This window comes from Theobroma cacao, chromosome 10 (assembly GCF_053813885.1).
Source record: "Theobroma cacao isolate CCN51 chromosome 10, ASM5381388v1, whole genome shotgun sequence".
NCBI classification, from domain to species: Eukaryota; Viridiplantae; Streptophyta; class Magnoliopsida; order Malvales; family Malvaceae; genus Theobroma; species Theobroma cacao.
In genome coordinates, this window is record NC_142648.1 from 2,233,806 (window position 1) to 2,253,241 (window position 19,436).

Below are 19,436 nucleotides of genomic sequence, written 5' to 3' on the forward strand. Positions count from 1 at the left end.
TCTGCCAAACTCTATATCACAACTCAATAGCAGCATCAATCTACATGATTATATTATCAATTAAAGGATGATCGGTTGGAAACAGCACTTTGTTATCATCGAGTACTAACTTGCCTAGAAAATCACGAGTGCTGTACAAAAGGGATGGACTGGATATCAACATGGTGGATGCTCGACGCATTTATAGTGTTAGGTTTCCCCCCTGAACCAACTCCAGAGAAAATACGTCAGTGCATAAAGGCATTTATTTCGTGACCATTTGAATGATCTTTAATAGCAAAAAGAGCCAGCTTCTTACATGATTTAGGCAATATATTTACATTTGAATTTTGAACCAAAATGGCTCCATTCAATTCCTAGTTCACACTCCATTCATCAACAGAGGTTTTCAACATATGGCAAAAACAATACATGAATAAACCAAAAGAATCATGCATTGCACAAGCTAGTTAATTTTTTGAGGAATTGATACAAAAAGAAGATCAAATTCCATGAATATAGGCTAAAATTCTACCTATAACTCACTGGGAAACTATGTAAAGAGCCTCATATTCAATAGCCTTCAGCATTCTTCCATCAACCCCGTGGAGAACCACTCCATTAAAGGTTCAATCTTTCACCAAACTAAAAACTAATTTTCCAGGATTCCAGCAATCTCATAATTCTCAAGCTACAAAACCATTTCATAAGCCACCACAAGAAGTAACCAAATATAAAAGTAGAAAATAAACTATCTTAGTTCTATAGTGTTAGTTATCCCACCAATGTAAGTTAGGGCCACGAGAACCCACTCCAGAAAAAGAAAAATTTGTCAGCACATCAAGGCATTCCATGGAAGATTCAAAATCAGATGTGTTCTTAGTTTCTTATCTGATCATTTACATTTGAATGTCTAATTACATGAGCTCCATTCAATTTAGCTACCAAGAAAACAAAAGGAAATGAAGCAAGACAAAATCTATACTAGCATAGAAATTGCTAAATATACTGCTTTACCAACAGTTAGGGGTTCCTAATCCCTGAAAATATCAATTCACAATGCTGAAATTTTCTAAACGAATAAAGACAGTGAAAGTTTTTAACACAGTTATTAGCATTTATCAAGCAAATGATACATGACCAAATAAGATCCATGCATTGCACAAGCTATTGAATGTTTTTGACGACCAACTGATAAAGAGCAAAAATATCAATTTCCATCCTTATGAGCTCACTAGACAACTTTGCATATATCTTCATACTCAATAGCTTTAATCACACGTCCATCATACACCCCCTTCTCTATCTGCACCTTTGCACAAAACTTCTCTGTATCAACACCCAACAACCTCGCGTTCGACCCACGATATGCCCCATTCACTATCCTCACCAATCCCCCAATTTGAGGAATCACAGTCTCCAGCTCTTCTTGATCAACTCTCAGCGCATGTTTACTCTCAAACATCTCAATCTCTCCCACATACTTATCAATCACTTTTCTCACAAAACCTTTCTGCTTATAATACCCTTTTTCCGCCAAAGCTTTACTCATCACCTTTACAATTATCCCCTCACAAAGCCAATAATCTTTCCTATTACTTCTCTCCTTCGCCTTCTCCTCTTCCCTCATCAACTCTTCCAATGCATTTTTTCTCCCACCATTCTCTTTCCTCTGATTATTCTTTTTCTTCTTCTCATTCTCTTCCTCCTCGAAAACCAACCTAGCAGAACTCGAACTCTCCCCTTTCACGTTTCCACCTCCTAAAGAAAACCCAATTTTCACTCCACTCTCTAAGTTCAGCTCTTTCATGACCGCCTTTTTTTCATTCTCCTCAGATTCCAAAGGAGCTTTTAACTGCCCAGCTTTCTCAATTTGCTTTTGAATTTCCCTCTCTTGTTTCTCTTCCTCTACCATATCCAATTTAATCCTTTTATTCTTCATTTTTTCCTTAAAAATCGTCTCTGAATCTTTATCAATATAAGTAATAAACCAACCTTTCGGCGTCTCTTCAACCTTACATTTACCGGTCCGTCCCAAATACTTAACAAACTCCGTTAACGTAGCCCATTGGGTCGAATTCATATGAACGTGATGTCGATCATGAATAAACTCATTGTAAACGACAGTGGCGGCCACGCGACTGAACCGGTGGCTCCGTTTCATGAGGTCGAGGAAGTTCTGCTCGAACTCTTCGGAGTATCCAGACACGATCCGGTCCGGGTTCTGCCCGAAGATTTGCATTTGGCGTTGGTGAGATTCGCTCATGCAATGGCATTTAAATCCGTTTTCGTCTCGGCATTGCTTTTGGCACATTTGACAATACCATCGAAGCTTCTGGAGACCTTTGGCTTTGATTCGGTTCGCGATTGCTTTGGGTGTCAGGAAATCGTTTTTTCCCATTGGGAAAAATCGGAAACCCTAGAATTGAAAAAACAATGAAAAAGAAAAAAAAATGATTTTTTAAAGGGAGACAAACCTGAACTCGATTAAAATTGAGAGAATGATAGGCGGCGGCGGCGGCGAGTACGTTAAACCGGCGGCTAAAGAGAGGCGGTGAAAGGAAAAGGAAGCGCTGACTGTGAATGAAAATTGGAGAAGGAGAAGGGGATAGAGGGTCTAATTCGTAACGGGCCGGGTTTAATTACTATGGCTTTTAAGATTTTTTCTTTGCCCTATTTTAAATAGAAGAGCCCAATTCAAGGGCCACTTTTTTATAAACAAAGTCCATCTTTTTATAAAACCTAAAAAATATAATTTTTATTATACCTAAAAAAGAAAGGCCATATTTTTATTAAAAAATATTTTTTTTGTTTTTTTAATTTTAGAATTTAAAAGTCTAAAAGATAAAGAAAATAAAAAGGGTAAAATCTGGTATAGTTATTGTTTTTTTATTTTAGAAAGTTATAATAAAGTAAAAATAAATATATATTATTAAAATGTGACACCAATTTTACAAATAATTGTTTAATATAAAAGCAAAATTATATATTTTGGGAACTAAGAAAATTATATTGTTAATTTTCAACCATTTGAAAAAACTTATTTATTTCTTTTTTCATTCTAATTATTCCCATTTAAAGGAAAAGAAATAGCACCCTAATTGAAGAGGATTTAATTTATTTATATTTGTTTTCTTTACATGGTCAGAGTGCTTGCAAGAGAAATTGTTGAATTGAGACTTGCATTGAAGACCTTGCAAATCTTTATCACATGGCAAAATGATGATATTTTTTTCAAGGACATTGGAAAGTGGTGAAATAAGGAAGAGCAAATCAATCAAACAACATAGTGAAGAGACGACCAAGAGGTATAAAGGCATTTTCATGTGACTGAATAATCATGTCTTTTAAATGCTTTTGATCTCTAAGAGGTGGTAGAACAAGGAAGTGAAACAAATCTCAACACATATAGATCAAATCAAGCATCATAGGAAGAGATGACCAAGTGGTACAAGGCACTGCCATGCCATGCATTCCTTGTGCAATGACAGATACCATCTTCACGAGGATAATGGCTTGTTGGGAGATTGCCAAAGAAATTTGGAACAAGTTTAAAGAAGGATCTTAGGATTCAGATAGAACAAAACAAATGCAAGTTTAATACAAGGGTACTACAATGCCATTGTTGAAAACTCAAATTCATTTTTCCCTTTCAAGAATCAAGAAACATGATCGCTAAAAAACTAAGCATCTTCATATCTTCTTGCAAATAATCTAATTGTTCTTACTAAATCAGAAAACAAATGTATTGAAACAATAGCCACAAAAAGAAATAAAAATGCTCATTCTTTGTTTTCAGGTTGTTTCTTCTTAGCCTCATCCACATTTTCAACCGGTGGTAGTGTCTGCATTACCAAATTCGCACAAGCCATTAGTAAATAAGGGAAATGCTAAAAATTTATTCACTGGGTTATGTCATTGTATCTATTCGAACACAATTCGAACAATCTAGAACAAATTAACATATAAATCATAATTCTGTAATTGACATAATAATGGGTTTCAAGAATTCAAAATGTTGGGTTGGGGCATTTCGTCGAACATTTGAAGGGTATGTCAATATCCAAGAAACACATAAATCGAAAGAAGTGAAGTAGTACTACAAAGAAATGAAGAAATTAGCAGTGGAGAAAGTCGTGATTACGAGATTAGGCTTGTAGACGTTGTGGACGACGGAAGCGCCGGCGAGAAGTGAAACGATGACGACGACGCATGACCAGGCCAGAGACGGAGTCCCCGTCGGCTGTTTCGCTGCTCCAAATTTTTGGTTCATTGGTCCTTTCTTTTCCCGAAGTTTCTTTTAGAAGCTGCTCAGTAACTTCAAAGTTTCTTTTGTTTTGACCTTCGCCGGTGTTTTCCAAGGAGTTAGTACTTACTTCCCATGCTCGTTGCTAGCATGGAAAAGACATAAATACTACTAATTTTATGTCGTTGTTGTTATTTTATTGTGATGTTTTAAGTCATTTCCTTAATTAAGTTGGTATCGCTTGACTCGTGATATTAGATTCACTTTTACACATTATATATAATATAATAGTATCAGTGATTATATACCTCGATTTAGAAATTTATGATAGACATATTAATATATATTGTAGTGAATAAATATATTTGATCATTTAGTTTGTTGATTAATATATAATTTTTTGTTTAAAGAACATAATTCAAACCCCTTTATCTAATTATTAAAAAAAATTATAATGAATTAGTATTAATCTTAGTCCACTTTTCGTCTCACCTTAATTTCTAGAATATATGAGAGACAGCACTTCATATTTAATTTTATCCATTGACCCAGTTGTATTAACTTGTTAATGGGGTATCAAATTCGTAGTACATTTTTTCTATGGGACAATATAATAAAAGTAGTAAATTTAATCATTATCCCAGTAATTAGTTTGATATCAAATTCATAGTACATTTGAAATAATACTAATTACTTTGTGATTTTGAAACCAAGTTTACCTTTGAAATAATACTAATTCCTTTTGGCAGATAAATCGATCCATTAGCTTTCACCATCTCACAAACCTAAGCCTAATTACTAGTCAATTGACTTTTAGAAAACCCTTCAACTAAAATTCTTTACTCCATTATTTTTTAATTATATATATATATATATGTATATATATATACATTGTTACGTACATGTAACATTGAAGAATGGTTTAACAAGTCTTCTATCTCACTAAAGTCTTTTGTCAATTAAGTTAAAGACTCACCGTGACATCGTCCCTGACGAAAGAATAAAACTCGCTTTAAAAAAAAAATGGTTGAACATGGAATTTCTAGTCCAATTTGTTTACTTTTCTTATGAAAGAAGGCCAAAAAATAACGCGGAACTATGAGCGAAACACAAAATGAAAGAGGATTCCAGGTCAAAGTCGTTTTCCCCTACAAATTTATGTATAATTAATTCTTCGCCTAGACATCTTTCTTTCAACTCCATTCTGACACCAGCCTCTACCTTCATCATATCTGCTGAATTTGGCCTGAAATATTTTTAATTAGGCTTATAACAGAAAAGGGTATTCTTTTTTTCTGCATATCGAGTTGAAATATATTCATACACAGCAGATAAATTGATTTAGTTTTGAAGAAAAAGCAGCAAGAATCAACTAGAAGAGATATGCCTACGCAGCTGAAAGAAGAGTTGCTGGAGAATTGCCAAAGGGATGATTTTCAGCTTGATGTTGCCGAGCCCGAGAATGAAAACCTTGTGTTGGAGAACCAGGCTTCCAACCAAGAGGTAGCTTTCCGCTCTGAGCAAAGCTTGAAAGCAAAGAAGCAAGGCCCATCGTTGGTCGTATTTCTGAAGCTGGCCGTTTCTGCTTTTCTTGGTGATCCTTCGTTGTTCATTTCTGCTATGTTTCAATTCAACCAAAAGTAGTTTTTAGTGTTGCAGGGGGTTTGTTTCAGAGTTTGCTGCTGGTTTTGTTGGATAATTCATGTTGAAATAGCTCATGATGAGAACTTTAGAAAGAGATTGGTCTGCTTAATTGAATCCTCAATTCCCTATCCAATTCCTCTCCCAGTAGAGCTGAATCATGTATCAAATTAAGCACCTGGAATGCTTATATGACTTAAACATGTTTGTTGCCTGATTGTTCATGAGCTTGTTTTTGACACCAAAACCCCACAATCAGTTCAATGTAGAAGAGGTAAAAGACTGCTGCAGTTTCCTGCAGCAAAACATAACGAAAACAGAGGATCATCTGCAATCTGGCCTGACTGTATAAATTCAATATTCCTCTTAACATTTCCAGCAACAAATTTAGTTTGAACATTTTGGGCAATGCGCTAGAAGAACCCACAAATTCAACATGGGGATAACAATCAGATCAATGACTCTATGCACTTTGCTTTGAATTTGTTAAAAACAAAGAACCTTATTAGACCAGTATGAATCAAATTCAAAACAGAAAATGGAAAGTAACTCTATTTAAAATTGAATTTCACAAAAATCCGGGCAAAGATATGTATTTAACTCTTTGAATAAGGATATGTATACATTTATTATAGAAGCAATACTAAAATTACTTATTTCTCGATATTAGAAAATAAATCATGTTACTTACAAACTATAAAACGTAGACAATAGTCCAAAAGGGTGTCAAGTTATCAGACTTTATAAAATTTTGAATGTATAAAACTGTATTATTAGCTACCATAGACAAAGCAAGGAAGTACATAGTATATTGGGTTGAAACAGACAAAGCAAGGAAAGCTCAATTTAATTAAGCTGCAATAGTCATAGCAGAAAAGTTTATTATATTCTAATTTTGTCTTCCAAAGACTTAATACTCTAGCAAGAAAATTATAATTAGTTAATTATGAAAGCTAGTTATTTATATTTTAAAATTGGCATGAATAGATTTCTAGTACTGTATCAGACAAACATAGTACTATCTACATATATAATTTCTTTGTACCAAGCTGATCAAATTAGCATATAATAAAATTCTACTTTTCAAAAAAAAAAAAAAATAACTGTTAAAACTAAATGACAATGTTCATCGCCTACATCAGCTCTAGTTGAAGCAAAGTTCCTTTTTTCGTAAAATACTTATATACTTTCCATTGAGTCAAGTATTTAATTAATTATTTTTTGTTATTGAATTATAAATCATGTTGCAAAACAACTATAAAAAGAAAATAATTTGCATTTTCCTACAAAAATAATTTTTTTTAAAAAAATTCTGGATCATAAGAAAGATCCATATAATTGTTATTGGATCCCTATAATTACTCTCATATAATGCCTTGACTTGAAAATTTTACTAAAGTTATATCAAATTGTTGATTTTTAATTTTAAATAGTATACTATATATGTCAATTATTTAATTCTTTTTTTTGCTCAAAGAACTGGGTGTGAATCCTCAGCCCTTAATTCTCAAATGAAAAGGTTTGGATTCAAACTGCCAAAGCAAGGAAAGCTCAATTAAATCAAGCTGGAAAAGTCCCAGAAGAATCGTTTCAATTCTTCCAAAAACTTAAGCTAAGGTATAACAATACCTGAACACAGAACGAAAGGAAATTTCTAGTTATTTATGGCTACGCAGAAAGGAAGGAAACAGAAAGACGCAGAACTGGGGAAGAAATAACATATGAAAGAGGGTTGCTTGTGATCCCTGATCAAAGCTCAGGCGGTTATGCAGAGATTGATGTGTATAAATACTTTAGGGCTCTTCTCCATTATCATCAGACTCCAGTTTATCAATTATATCAAAGAAAAATATTCATATCGATCCAGCTTTGTTGATCTGCTCATACAGATATATAAATCTTTGCAGAAGACATGCCAGTGTTGCTAAAACTAAAGGTCGATGGTCACCCACACCAGCTTGAGTTGAAAAACAGCAAAGTTCCTTTCTATTGCGATGGATGCATGGAGCTGGGATTTGGATTTTGCTACCAATGTCCCAACAAGGACTGCGATTATATTCTCCATGAGACGTGTGGGATTCGTCGGCCTCAGACATTTCACAAATTTTTTGAGACCTGCGACTTCAAATTTCACAAGGAAAATCCACTGGGAGGCACCCGAGTCTGCGACGCCTGTGCCTTGGAGATACAAGGCTTATTGTACCAGTGCTCCCATGGGGATAAAGATTTACATCCCTGCTGCGCAAACCTTCCACCGGTCTTTTCCCTCCCGGGTCTCGACATGGAAATCTACCTACGCAAAGAGATCAAATCGAAATGCTTAAAATGCCAAAGCAGGAAAAGATCATCAGGCAAAGTCCAGGGTTGGTCCTATGTTTCTTCGGATGGTGCGTACTGTTACCATGTGGCCTGCTTGAGAGGAGCCTTGCTTGAGAATTGGAAATTGGGTTATTTCCAACTTGATGTTGCTGGTGCTGCTGATGAGAATACAAAAACCCTTGCCTTGCAAAAGCTTGCTCCAAAAGAAGTAGCCCTCCAAGGTAGGGGCCAAACCTCCAAAGTAACGAAGGGTATCAAGTGGTTGATCATATTTCTCAAGCTGGTCATTTCTGCTATATTTGGAGATCCATTGTCTCTAATTGCTAACTTGTTTATCAGCCTATGAACATTTAGTGGCTCGGCTTTGATTGTTTCATCCGAACTGTGAAGATATGTTAATTTGTTTTTTCTTAGCAGATAATTGGTGATGGTATGCAATTGTTAAAATTCCTTTATGATTTTGTTGTATGGTGTTAACTTAGGCCCGTAAGCACTATGTGATTGAACCTCTTCGGTTTCAAGTGTTCAAGTGCTTTTCTAATCCTATGTGTTTTTTCCGAATGAAAACGTATCTATTTGTGTGTTTATAATTAAATTATTGCCATGCATCCTTGTTAAATTGATCACTCAAACTTTTTGGATGAAGTTTCATACTAAAATTTGTAAAATTTCTAATTTTGTTTTTAAAATTATACATTGTATATAATTTTCTTTTTGAAAGTTAAGTTTCATTGAATTGGAAGGCACCAATTACAAATTACAAATATACCGAAAGACTCTACTATTCTAGAAACCTGTTATAGATTCATGGTGGTGACACCTTCCTAAAACTCAAGACACCCTAAAAAATCAACCATGTAAATATGCTTTTACAGACGAGAACAACATCGTAAACTTGCCCAACGGCATATACAAAAGATAATCCTTAAGCAAGGAAACTATTAATCTAGAAATAACTTCTATAATTTCCTGACAAATTCAAGATTTTATATGAAAGATGGTTAAAAAAATTATAAAAATAATATATTAACTCTTATATATATAATAAAATAATAAAATTAAAAAATAACGACGGTCATTACAAGTTACCTCCCTGATGACATCTCATAAAGTCAACTTCCAAGAGGAAGCTCCCTAATGAAACGTAGGGGAGCATATCACAGCCATGAGAAGGCCAATGTGAACAACCATCTGATCATCGAACACCAAAACGACAGAAAAGGGTACGCCAAGGGGCACTTCTTAGGTGGGGGAACACTTTCAGCTTGCAAGTTTACGTGTGAACCCTACATACATAAATTTGGGTTCGATTTTTCTGTCGTCAAACTACCTGGAAATTTTATAGTTTAAAACAAGAATGGAAAGTACGTAGATGGAAGCTGCATGCTTATTTTCCTCTGGCTTTCTCTCTACGTTTCCTTCTGCTGCCCAGAAGATTGGGAGTTGACTTGTCAAGACATACAAGTCCTGATTGTATCCATATTGATGAGAAAAGAAGGGAAAGAGCACGTGGCAGCTTTAGAAGAGACTGAGCTGACAGCAAAAGCCAAAGTGTCGACTTTGGAGGGAGCTTGGAAAGTTCGAATGGGCAAGGGCAGCATGGTAGTTAGAGGCGGAGAAATTAAGCATAAAAGGAAAATGGGGTTCATGGGCTCTGGAAATGAAAAAGGAGACGGGCCGAAGGATGGAAATGGATTGGAACAAGTAGAAGAAAAATAAGAGCCCATTCATACAGGAACCTTCTCAACACATAAATCAAATCCTACCAATTAATATACAAAATAATGGTACACCTGTATAATTGAAAGGAAGGCTTGGCTGGCTGCAGATCAGAAGAATTATCAATCAAGATTGCTTGTTGTGTCCTAGCATGGTGGTGATATGGCACCCCTTTTTAAGTATGACTGTTATCTCTTGATGAGAGTAATGATTCTTCTATGCAGTAGCGGAGGGAAGGCGATGGCAGGGTGGAAGCATCTTCGTTTTTTAATTTTTTTATTATTATATATAAAATTTAAAATATATAATATCATTATCGTTTACCCACTTTTGTTCAAAATCCTAATTATTGCTTCTATGGCCTACTCTCCCTTCTGGTGAATCGAGTTGCTGTTGATTGTCGTTTCTACTGTGGGCTGATTGAGAGGAACTACTATAGCACTTCGCTACAGGGAATAGTTTAACTATTCCCTGTCTATTCTCACGTTTTTTGCTTTACCTCCGTTCGGTACAACGCCGTCATAAAGAATAGCTATTACTTAATAATAGTTATTTTTTTAAATGAGGTAAAATTCAGATATAGTTATACTCGAGTTTTTTCATGATTTTTGCTATTCTATAGTTTAAGGGATAGCTCTGAATTATGATAAGATTAAAATGTCCTTTATACTTTAAAAATATTATAATTTTAAATATATATATTTTATTTTCTTTTCATTTTCCCTTCTTCTTTCTCTCTCTTCTCATATTCTTTCCTCTCTCATTCTCTCTCTAAGTGACACCAACGTCGGAGATAACATTCGTGGGAGCGGTGACGACGACAACGACGATAGAGGTTTCACGACTGAATATGGTCGAAAAATATTAAAACGGGAGATCTAGCCAGATCTGGCACTCAACGGCCAGATCTGCCTGTGGGAAGCACCGGATCTTGTGCTTCTCGACTAGATCCCACGGTTGGATCTGGCACTCCACGGCCAGATCCAACCGTGGGAAAACACCGATCTGGAGCCGTAGTGGTCAGATCCGACCACATGGTGACCCAGATCGACGTTTTATTACACCGGTGGCCTTTTCGACGATCGGCTCATGAAGAAGAAAAAAAGAAAAAGGAAAAAAATAGAATTAAAAAAAATAAATTATTTGTAAAATTTAAAATATTAATTTTTTATATATAATTTTAATATTATTAAAATATTAAAATATTAATATTTTAAACTATTAATGTTTTATTTATTAAATTATTAATATATTAAATTTTTAATGAGCATAAATAAAAAATAAAAATTAACCCTATTTTAATCATAATAATATTAAATTATAAATAAAATATTATTAATTAAAATATTAATAATTAAATTATACTAAAATATTGATATTTAAATTATTAATTATTAATATTTTAATTAATTATAAATTATTAACATTTAAAAAATAAAATAAAAATAAATAATTATATATAATAAATGGTATTTTTATCTTTTTATTTTCTATTCCTTTCTTATTCCAAAGTTATTATTATCAACCAAACACTGTAATAAGTCATAATAATTATTCATACTCTATTCCATTCATTATACCAAACTACGTAATACTTATTCTATTTTATTCCCACATCATTCTATTCCCACATAATAATTATTCTATTCAATTCCTGTTTATTTCGCGAACCAAACGTACCAATAATGCTTTGATTTTTGGAACCAGTGAGCTTCTATTGACAGGTAGTTGTAACTCTCATGTAGTTTTGATGGTTTGGCCCTTTCACCTTTGTTGCGTACTCTCTAATGAAGTGGTGTTGGAAGTGGAGATCCTCTTATGCTGAGCATATATCCATCTCATGTGTTTTCTGTAAAAACATTGATTCATTAATACAAGTATTATGTCTTTCAAATAATAAAAAAATTGATTTGAAAGCAAATAGAATTTCCTCTCTCCGATTCTTTTCTTTTTCATAATATTTATAGAAACTCTTAAATTATTCATAAAAATTGAAATAAATTTTTATTTTTTTATTATATTTAATCAAGTTCATATAATTATATTTTTAATCAAATAAATTTTTATGATTCATAATTGATTAACTATCTTTAATCAAAATATCATTTATCATTTTGTACCACATGACGCTGACATAATATGTTAGCATATTATAATAGATGGTAACATGACATACTAATACTACATAATGACATGAGTATGTAACATTTTTTATCCTTCACGTTAGTGCCACTTCAATATGGATATAAAAATAACAAATAGAGTTTTGACTAATTATAATTAATTAAACCGTTAATTATAAAGAGCTATTTAATTTGATATCCAATATAAATAGTTTAGGATTTTTTTAAAAGTATTATATTTTTTTTCTTTCATGCCAACACCACTTAAAAAAAAACATGTTATCAATATTTGACAGTCTTGGATCTTCTTTTTTCTTTTAATCAATCGTTTTGAGGTTTTAAAGCAAATCTATCTTTTCTTTAAAAAAAAAAATGATTTATGCACTCGAGCATTTAACTTAATGAAAAATGAGTTTAAATTTTCTTTTTATTTAACTATAAAAAAAATTATTATAAGAAAAACTTCTAATTAAATTTGTCAATACTTATTAATAAAAAAGGCAAAGAAAAAAATTGAAACTAGCAATGAAAGTTGATTATATTCGGATTAGTAACAAGTTGATCAAATAAAATATATGTACATATATTAATTTCTTTGTACCAAGTTGATTATATTAATAAATTTATATAATAATTTTTTTATAATTTTCCAAAAAAAATATATCTATAGATCAAATTAATATTTTGATATCTGCTTGTCATTAAAAAAATGAAAATCAAATCCTTTTACCTACTATATGTACTTGTTTAAGAAAAAAAAATCTACTAAAAGATGCAGATGATTTATATTATATCTGTTGCAATGAGCAAGCTTCTTGCAGCTTTCTTTGCATTACAGACATCTCCCTTCCTCTGATTGCGGGACTCCTAAATTGTGCAGTTTGTTCATCCTGCTTGCCTTATGTTATGTTGAACCGTTTACGATCGGAGGCACTTGCAAGGTTTGAGTCTAGACTGGAAGATGTGCTAAAAGATTGGAGAAGAATTTGCAGCTTCTGCTAAATCATGTATTAATTCTACAATGCATGACTTTGACCAAGGATGTGAAGGTAATGTACATAATATCTTTAAGCTTCCTGGAACAAAAACTGGGCATTGATCAATCACAAAATAAAGATTCTTCAAACATTAGCATCAAACAGATAGTGTATGCTTGCAAATCTTCCATGCATGTATGTCTTTTGTCATTCATAATGAACAAAATCTTTTATAATATCAATATGATCTTTTAGATAACAGCCTTTTGGTTTTATTTTCTGCTCTTTCAGTTGCTGCCATCAGACAGTTCAATTGGGATACTTCCGAAGTCTGTAAAAAACTTCAGCATGAGATTAATTGGCGATATTCAGTACTTGAAGATGCAATTCCGAAGCAGAGATCACAAGATGAGGCATTTTCTTGATCAATATCCTATTATCTTACGACCCTTTCTTCATCAATAGTTATTCCTTAAAACCATGCAACATGTATTTCCATCAACAAAACTAAATATTGAACATGTTACAGATACTCAAAGATGATTTAATAGAACCCTAAATATTGGACATGTTACTTATGTTAGGACAAAAGTTCCATCAACTAACATCCACGCATAATAGTGGTGAAATCAAGGTAATGACAGGTGATGACAGTCGTCATCTCTCAATTTTTTAATTTTTAATTTTAGTATTATTATAAATATTGTACATTATCATTCAGTCACTTTTAATGTAAAATCTTGAATCCGCCAAGTGAAAGTGAAAATAAACAATAAATCATCCAATTTAAGCCCTTAATTGAGGATTTTTTGTTTTCTTTTGCAGTCTTCCAGACCAATGCGAAGGAGGGACATAATTAAAAGAATTGGATTCCTTACATGGGCTTTTGCGAACTTAGCTACGACTGGAGATCCAAGTGATTTGATTTCTGTAATTAGTGAATTTTTTGAGAACTGGATTAATGTTTATTATTATGATCCAAAGACTGTACACACTTGTGATAATCTTAGGAAGGAGCAGAATACACATTTTTGCATATGTTTATGTACACAAAGATACAACAAAAATGATATGATGCCGAGCCATTGCAGTGTTGTGCAAATTTGAGGAAGAAAATCAGGGCAACTGCCAGTCCAAATATTCATACCTTGTTGAAATGGACTCTCTCTCAAGAATTGTTGAGAGCATAAGCCAGAATTTGTTGAAGTGACCTCGTGTGCGTCAATTTGCTTATCAATAAAATTCCTGTCTTACTTTTTATACTAGTCTAATCAATTATCATGTTACCAAAATCTAGATGTCACTTGAGCATAATTGGAAATTTAAGATTAATTAAATCGTATTGTTCTTCTCTTTACTTTAATCATCAGAAAATAAATATTGAACTCAATAATAATTTTTTCTTAATCGGGATAAGGGAATTTAAATCTTATTTTTTAAATAGAATAACCAATGAATCAAATATTCAGATATTATGTTACTATTTATTTAAATTCAACATTTTAATTGTTAATTTGAGAGTTGGTTTACCTTTGATTTGCTATTTTCGGCAATGGTTCTCTTCGAATATTATGGTTTCGGTGGTTCTGGCTGCTGGAATCTTTTTATTATGTAGTCTTGAGTGGTTGTTGGCCTTATTCTGCAGTCTGGTTCAAGCTTTTCTTCTCTCTGGTTTACTCTGCTTTTGCTTCTCTCTAGCTTTCCTCCCAGCTTTACTTTTCAAAAAAAATATATTATTATTTGTTTATATTTATATATCCTAAAGTAATGGTAGTCAGTAAACATTGCTATCATGTCTGGATCATGATAATGGAAAACCATTGGAAGTGAAATATCAAGTCAATTTTCTATCGATAAGTTTCACAAAAACAGGCATAAAAAAGGACCAAATGAGGTCAATCTAAGCAGACTTGGGACAACATGATGCTATGGTAGGAACCTGCCATGAAATTGGACACGAGGGTGCGAGGAAAGATAGATGGATCGAATTCTCCAAGAAAAGACAAAGACGAAGAAGGGAAAGAGAAACCCCAGTCATTTTTTATTCCTTAATTAATAGTAACAAAAAGAAATCATTCAGATGGAAGACATTTCAGTCAATGTTAGCATGCTATCAAACCTTGGTGGGCCATTTAACTACAAAAGTAATGTAATAAAGACAAAGAAGTCTTTCATTTACTAGTATTTTATAGTTGGCTTGGTTAGAATTGGGTTTGAACTCCTTAAATCTGCACTTGCCGTGATCCGAAGCCTAGGTATATCAGAATCGAGAAATTCCAAGATCTGCTTCCCTGGTTTCTGATCTGCTTCTAATAGGTTTGCACTCAATGTTTGATTTGCTTTTGTTTTTACCATGCTGAATATGTACAACTTGCTAGAATTATGCTTCGATTACATTTCTTCATCATCACCATTGCTCCATTTATGGAACTCCATGGGTTTTCAATGCCTTGGTTCTTGAAGAGGATTGCCTTTTGGTTCTTGAGTTTGATTGTTTGTGTTCAGCTTTTAATTTGAGATGTTAATTGGTTCACCTTACTTCCATATATAATTTCTGCGAACGGTTCTCTTCGTCTATATATTTTGGTTCTCTGGCTTTAGTAGCTGGAAATCATTTTTTCTATGTGGTGATCTTCCAGTGGTTGATGGCCTTATTCTGCAGCCTGGTTCAAGCTTTTGTTCTCTCTGCCTTTGCTTGTGTCTTGCTTTCCTCCCAGTTTCTTTGCAATGTGTGACAAATTGAAACTGCAAGAGAAATATTAGTGGAGTTTATCCTAACAAGTTTGATTGAATTAATCAAGTTTAGTAACAAAAACTAACATGACTATGTGCCAGCCTAAAAGGCCTGAATGTTTTGCAGGAGCTCTTAGTTTAAATCCTTCAAGCGACATGATCAGAATTAAAGCGATAAATCATTCTAGTCACCAGCAGCATGATCTTCATTTGGTCCAGTCTGATTCCTTTTACATATGCAATGGATGCGGAGCTTCAGGGTTGGGACCCCGGTTTTCATGTCCCCACCGGGGCTGCTGTTTCAATCTCCACGAAGAATGCTGCGGCATTTTCACTCCTATCACCTCGCACCCATTTTTAATCAACTGTAACTTCATCTTTTCCAAATCAATGCCTTCACAAAGGCCAACATGCAATGCCTGCCGGAAGATTGTATACGGGCCAAATTACTACCGCTGCAATCACAGCAATAGGAATTTACACCTATCCTGTGCAAGGCTCCCAAGGACCATAACTGCAAGTAATGGGATGAACATGACACTTAAAAATGAGTATCAGCCTAGATGTTTATACCCAATGTGTCCAAAAACCAATTCTGGTTGGTCCTATTTCTCTGCCAATGAGCACTACAGTTATCATGCGGGTTGTTGGAAAGACCAGATGCTGAAAAATGCCAATCCTCGGGCTCAGAGGAATGGACTCCTTCCTTTGCGGAACAATGTCACTCGCCCTCATCGTCGTCATTGATCAATTTCATTTTTCTCAAAGCTTGTTTGCTGCTAGATTTGGTCATTAACGTCCAATGTCTTTGTTTTCTGTTCAGTTTGAGTTGTTTCTATTTAAATGCCTCTCGAGACTAAACTATAAATGTTGGCACATGTTCCAAGTTCTGTGACTTAAGGCAGATGGTGTAGGCATTTAATTCAATTAAAATATAAAGATTTTTCTTTTTCTTTTTATTTTTGGACTTGTTTGCAGCTCTACCAAAGATATAATATGAAACAAAACTATCATCATCCGCTTTCATTAACCATTTTCGGGAGAGCATACGATGAGAAAACAGATAAAACGGCCGCACAGAGAAATGCCAGGAGGAGCAAGCTAGCAGAAGCGTATGCTTTATTAAAATAGTCATCGAAATCAAGCTTCCTTGCATCAGCCAATGCCTTTAGATCTTTGGTTGCACCAAATCCCGCAGCACAACCGGTGGCCATCACATAAGATAGAACCTGCCCAACATTTGTAATTCATGTATTACTTCAATGGTGTGGAAAAAGAATCCTGAATCCCGATACCTTTGTTTCAGGTTACAATCTCACAGACCTGATACCTTTGTAGTCAATGTATTACCCAGACCTTTAATTAATTAATATAAGAAAATAGAAAAGAGGACAAGATGCGGCTGGGAATTGGCAGGCCCTGTCTCCATCTGACATGAATATAGAAAATTAAGGCAGCTGTATGATATTATGGGATGATTAAGACTAACAGAAATTTAATCGCCATGACAACTGAAAAGAGACAGAAAGCAATGTGTTTGAAGCCTAGTCTGGAGTCTGGACTGTACCTTGTCACCATAGAAATCAAAAACAAAGCCGCCATCTCCACTTATCAATCGATTTCCAGTGGCAAGATGGTACAAAGAGAAAGCGGTTTGCAAGAGTGAGTATACGAGTCCAATGATGATTGAAGCAAGCACGTATCTGCAATGGATATAGACAGGGAACTGATTAATAATTTCAGAAATTTTGAAACTAATTTTTCAAGGGGATGATTATTTAAATTCGAGATTTTTGAATTCTAATCTTTGGGTGTACTTTTTTAAAGTGTTTACATAAATTCGTTTGAGTATTTCGATTTTACGAATCCAAGTACATAGACTCTTTCTATGCTCGACAATCCAGCTAATTTTTTTCTTTAATTATACGAAGAGTAACAAGATCTCTAAACATGAATATAAAAATAGAAGAAAGATATGAGATCAATAACGAACAACATGAACCACTTATAGAGTTGCTTTAGGAAAACCATGGATAACTTTGATTAGCTTCTTCATGTTTTAGCAATGGATGTAAACAGGACTCACCGGTAAGCATAGACATCATCGAAATGAACTTTCAACTCAAAGATTACGTCTAATGGCACCGTTGTGGTGTCGGTGACGAGTACGATGAGCGATGCTAAGAGAAGAGCAAACATGAAGACCTTCAAAACCAGAGTAATTACTTGGGGAGTTGTTGAAGGAGGTGGAGGTGCCATCTTTTAACTTCGTTGATGTTCCAATTGCCCTTACCGTTGCAATTTGCTCTCTCCATTTGCTGGAGTAGCTATATATCAGGGGCTTAGAGAGTGTTTACTTGGAAATTCTCGTCTCCATTTCAATGTGCTAACGAGTACGATTGAGGGTGTCAATTTGAGGGATTGGCATTCTCTTGTTTTATATATTGGACTATATGTAGACAAAAACAAAGCCTAGAAATAAATTGAAAAGCATTTAATATTGTCCTCTGCTTTGGTTATTGAGAATCTAAAGACGAGGAAATGATGATGATGATCCTTTAATTACTCTTGATGTAAAATCCTGAATTCATCGATGTTCTTACGATGTTACTTGAAAAGATATAAAGAAGAAAAATTATGTACTATTAATGGAGGATAGATCTTGATTGTCCGTGGGACTGTGAGACTGCGAGTCCGGGGGAGATGAGGAAGGGGAAAACCGCCCCAAATGGTGAGGGAGGGTGAGAGAGAAAGCGGAAAGCAGCAGACTCCGAATCCCTCATCAACTATTTCAGGCAGCGGCGGAAGTCAAGAGATCTTCAAGGAGGAAAAGCAGAGGAACTTTGAGAGTCTGGAGATGATGACAAGGGCAAACAAGGAGAAGGGTTCTTCGCTTGCTATCTTTTAACCTCTCTCTCCCCTCGCCATAAAGGCCACACCTATATCGGATTTACTGTGAACCCAAGGCGTCGAATAAGGCAGCATAATGGTGAAATAGGAAGTGGTGCTTGGAGGACCAAGGGCAAACACCCCTGGGAGATGGTTATATGCATTTATGGCTTTCCAACAAATGTTTCTGCTCTTCAGTTTGAGTGGGCCTGGCAGCACCCTCAAGAATCAGTTGCTGTGAGGGAAGCAGCTGCAACTTTTAAATCCTTATCTGAAGTCGCCAATAAGATCAAGCTTGCATATACGATGCTCACCCTCCCTGCCGGGCAGAACTTGAACATCACAGTAGACTATTTCTCAACCAAATACAGAAAGGATTCTGCTTGTTGCCCAAGCTTGCCAGAGCAGATGAAAGTTCAAGCTTGCTCACTGGATGAGCTTCCCTGCTATACTGAACAAGATGAGTTTGAATACAAAGATGATTGTGATAACTCGGACGAATATGATGAAGTCAATGATACTTGTGAAACTGTCTGGGGAACATATCCAGATGAAGTGGTTAATGCTTCAGCAGATACTTGTCTTAGCAGCATTCATGAGGCTTCTCATGAAGAATTTGAAGACATTGAAGAATAGAAAACAAGAAAACCAGTGGACTCATCCACTCTTGGAGTACATAATATACAGCCACATGTTTTCATTGATTCTCCTACAAGTAAAACTTCCTCAATAGCTCTGATGATGAGGAAATCACATCATTGTATATTAGGAGTGAACTTAACTCTGAAATAAAAAGTCAATTTGATTTTT

The 19,436-nt window shown here is 34.5% G+C and overlaps 4 protein-coding genes across 4 annotated transcripts; 2 read left to right on the forward strand and 2 right to left on the reverse strand.

Annotated features, from left to right (window-relative positions):
* Positions 1 to 942: 942 nt before the first annotated feature.
* Positions 943 to 2,632, reverse strand: LOC18586101 (DNA/RNA-binding protein Kin17, conserved region). Its single transcript, XM_007009289.3, has 2 exons — positions 2,457 to 2,632; positions 943 to 2,398 (listed from the first exon to the last, which is right to left on the reverse strand). The coding sequence occupies exon 2, from the start codon at positions 2,378 to 2,380 to the stop codon at positions 1,214 to 1,216; it is 1,167 nt and encodes a 388-aa protein (XP_007009351.3). The 5' UTR covers positions 2,381 to 2,398; positions 2,457 to 2,632; the 3' UTR covers positions 943 to 1,213.
* A 5,082-nt stretch (positions 2,633 to 7,714) lies between these two features.
* LOC18586104 (uncharacterized) lies at positions 7,715 to 8,780 on the forward strand. The gene has a single exon (XM_007009292.3). It carries the CDS (start codon positions 7,779 to 7,781, stop codon positions 8,529 to 8,531), a length of 753 nt encoding a protein of 250 aa, XP_007009354.3. The 5' UTR covers positions 7,715 to 7,778; the 3' UTR covers positions 8,532 to 8,780.
* Positions 8,781 to 16,705: 7,925 nt separating this feature from the next.
* LOC18586107 (CASP-like protein 4D1) lies at positions 16,706 to 18,620 on the reverse strand. Its single transcript, XM_007009296.3, has 3 exons — positions 17,824 to 18,620; positions 17,305 to 17,440; positions 16,706 to 16,966 (listed from the first exon to the last, which is right to left on the reverse strand). The coding sequence occupies exons 1-3, from the start codon at positions 17,994 to 17,996 to the stop codon at positions 16,751 to 16,753; spliced, it is 525 nt and encodes a 174-aa protein (XP_007009358.3). The 5' UTR covers positions 17,997 to 18,620; the 3' UTR covers positions 16,706 to 16,750.
* On the forward strand, positions 18,573 to 19,436 carry LOC18586108 (uncharacterized). Its single transcript, XM_088810601.1, has one exon. The coding sequence runs from the start codon at positions 18,777 to 18,779 to the stop codon at positions 19,260 to 19,262; it is 486 nt and encodes a 161-aa protein (XP_088666727.1). The 5' UTR covers positions 18,573 to 18,776; the 3' UTR covers positions 19,263 to 19,436.

Bases quoted from the DNA above. Each gene is read 5' to 3' on its own strand.
- LOC18586101 (XM_007009289.3), bottom strand. From the start codon at position 2,380: ATGGGAAAAAACGATTTCCTGACACCCAAAGCAATCGCGAACCGAATC.
- LOC18586104 (XM_007009292.3), top strand. From the start codon at position 7,779: ATGCCAGTGTTGCTAAAACTAAAGGTCGATGGTCACCCACACCAGCTT.
- LOC18586107 (XM_007009296.3), bottom strand. From the start codon at position 17,996: ATGGCACCTCCACCTCCTTCAACAACTCCCCAAGTAATTACTCTGGTT. The intron at 17,441-17,823 runs GTGAGTCCTGTT...TATCCATTGCAG, and splicing joins GATGATGTCTATGCTTACCG to ATACGTGCTTGCTTCAATCA. The intron at 16,967-17,304 runs GTACAGTCCAGA...AATGTTGGGCAG, and splicing joins TTGATTTCTATGGTGACAAG to GTTCTATCTTATGTGATGGC.
- LOC18586108 (XM_088810601.1), top strand. From the start codon at position 18,777: ATGGTTATATGCATTTATGGCTTTCCAACAAATGTTTCTGCTCTTCAG.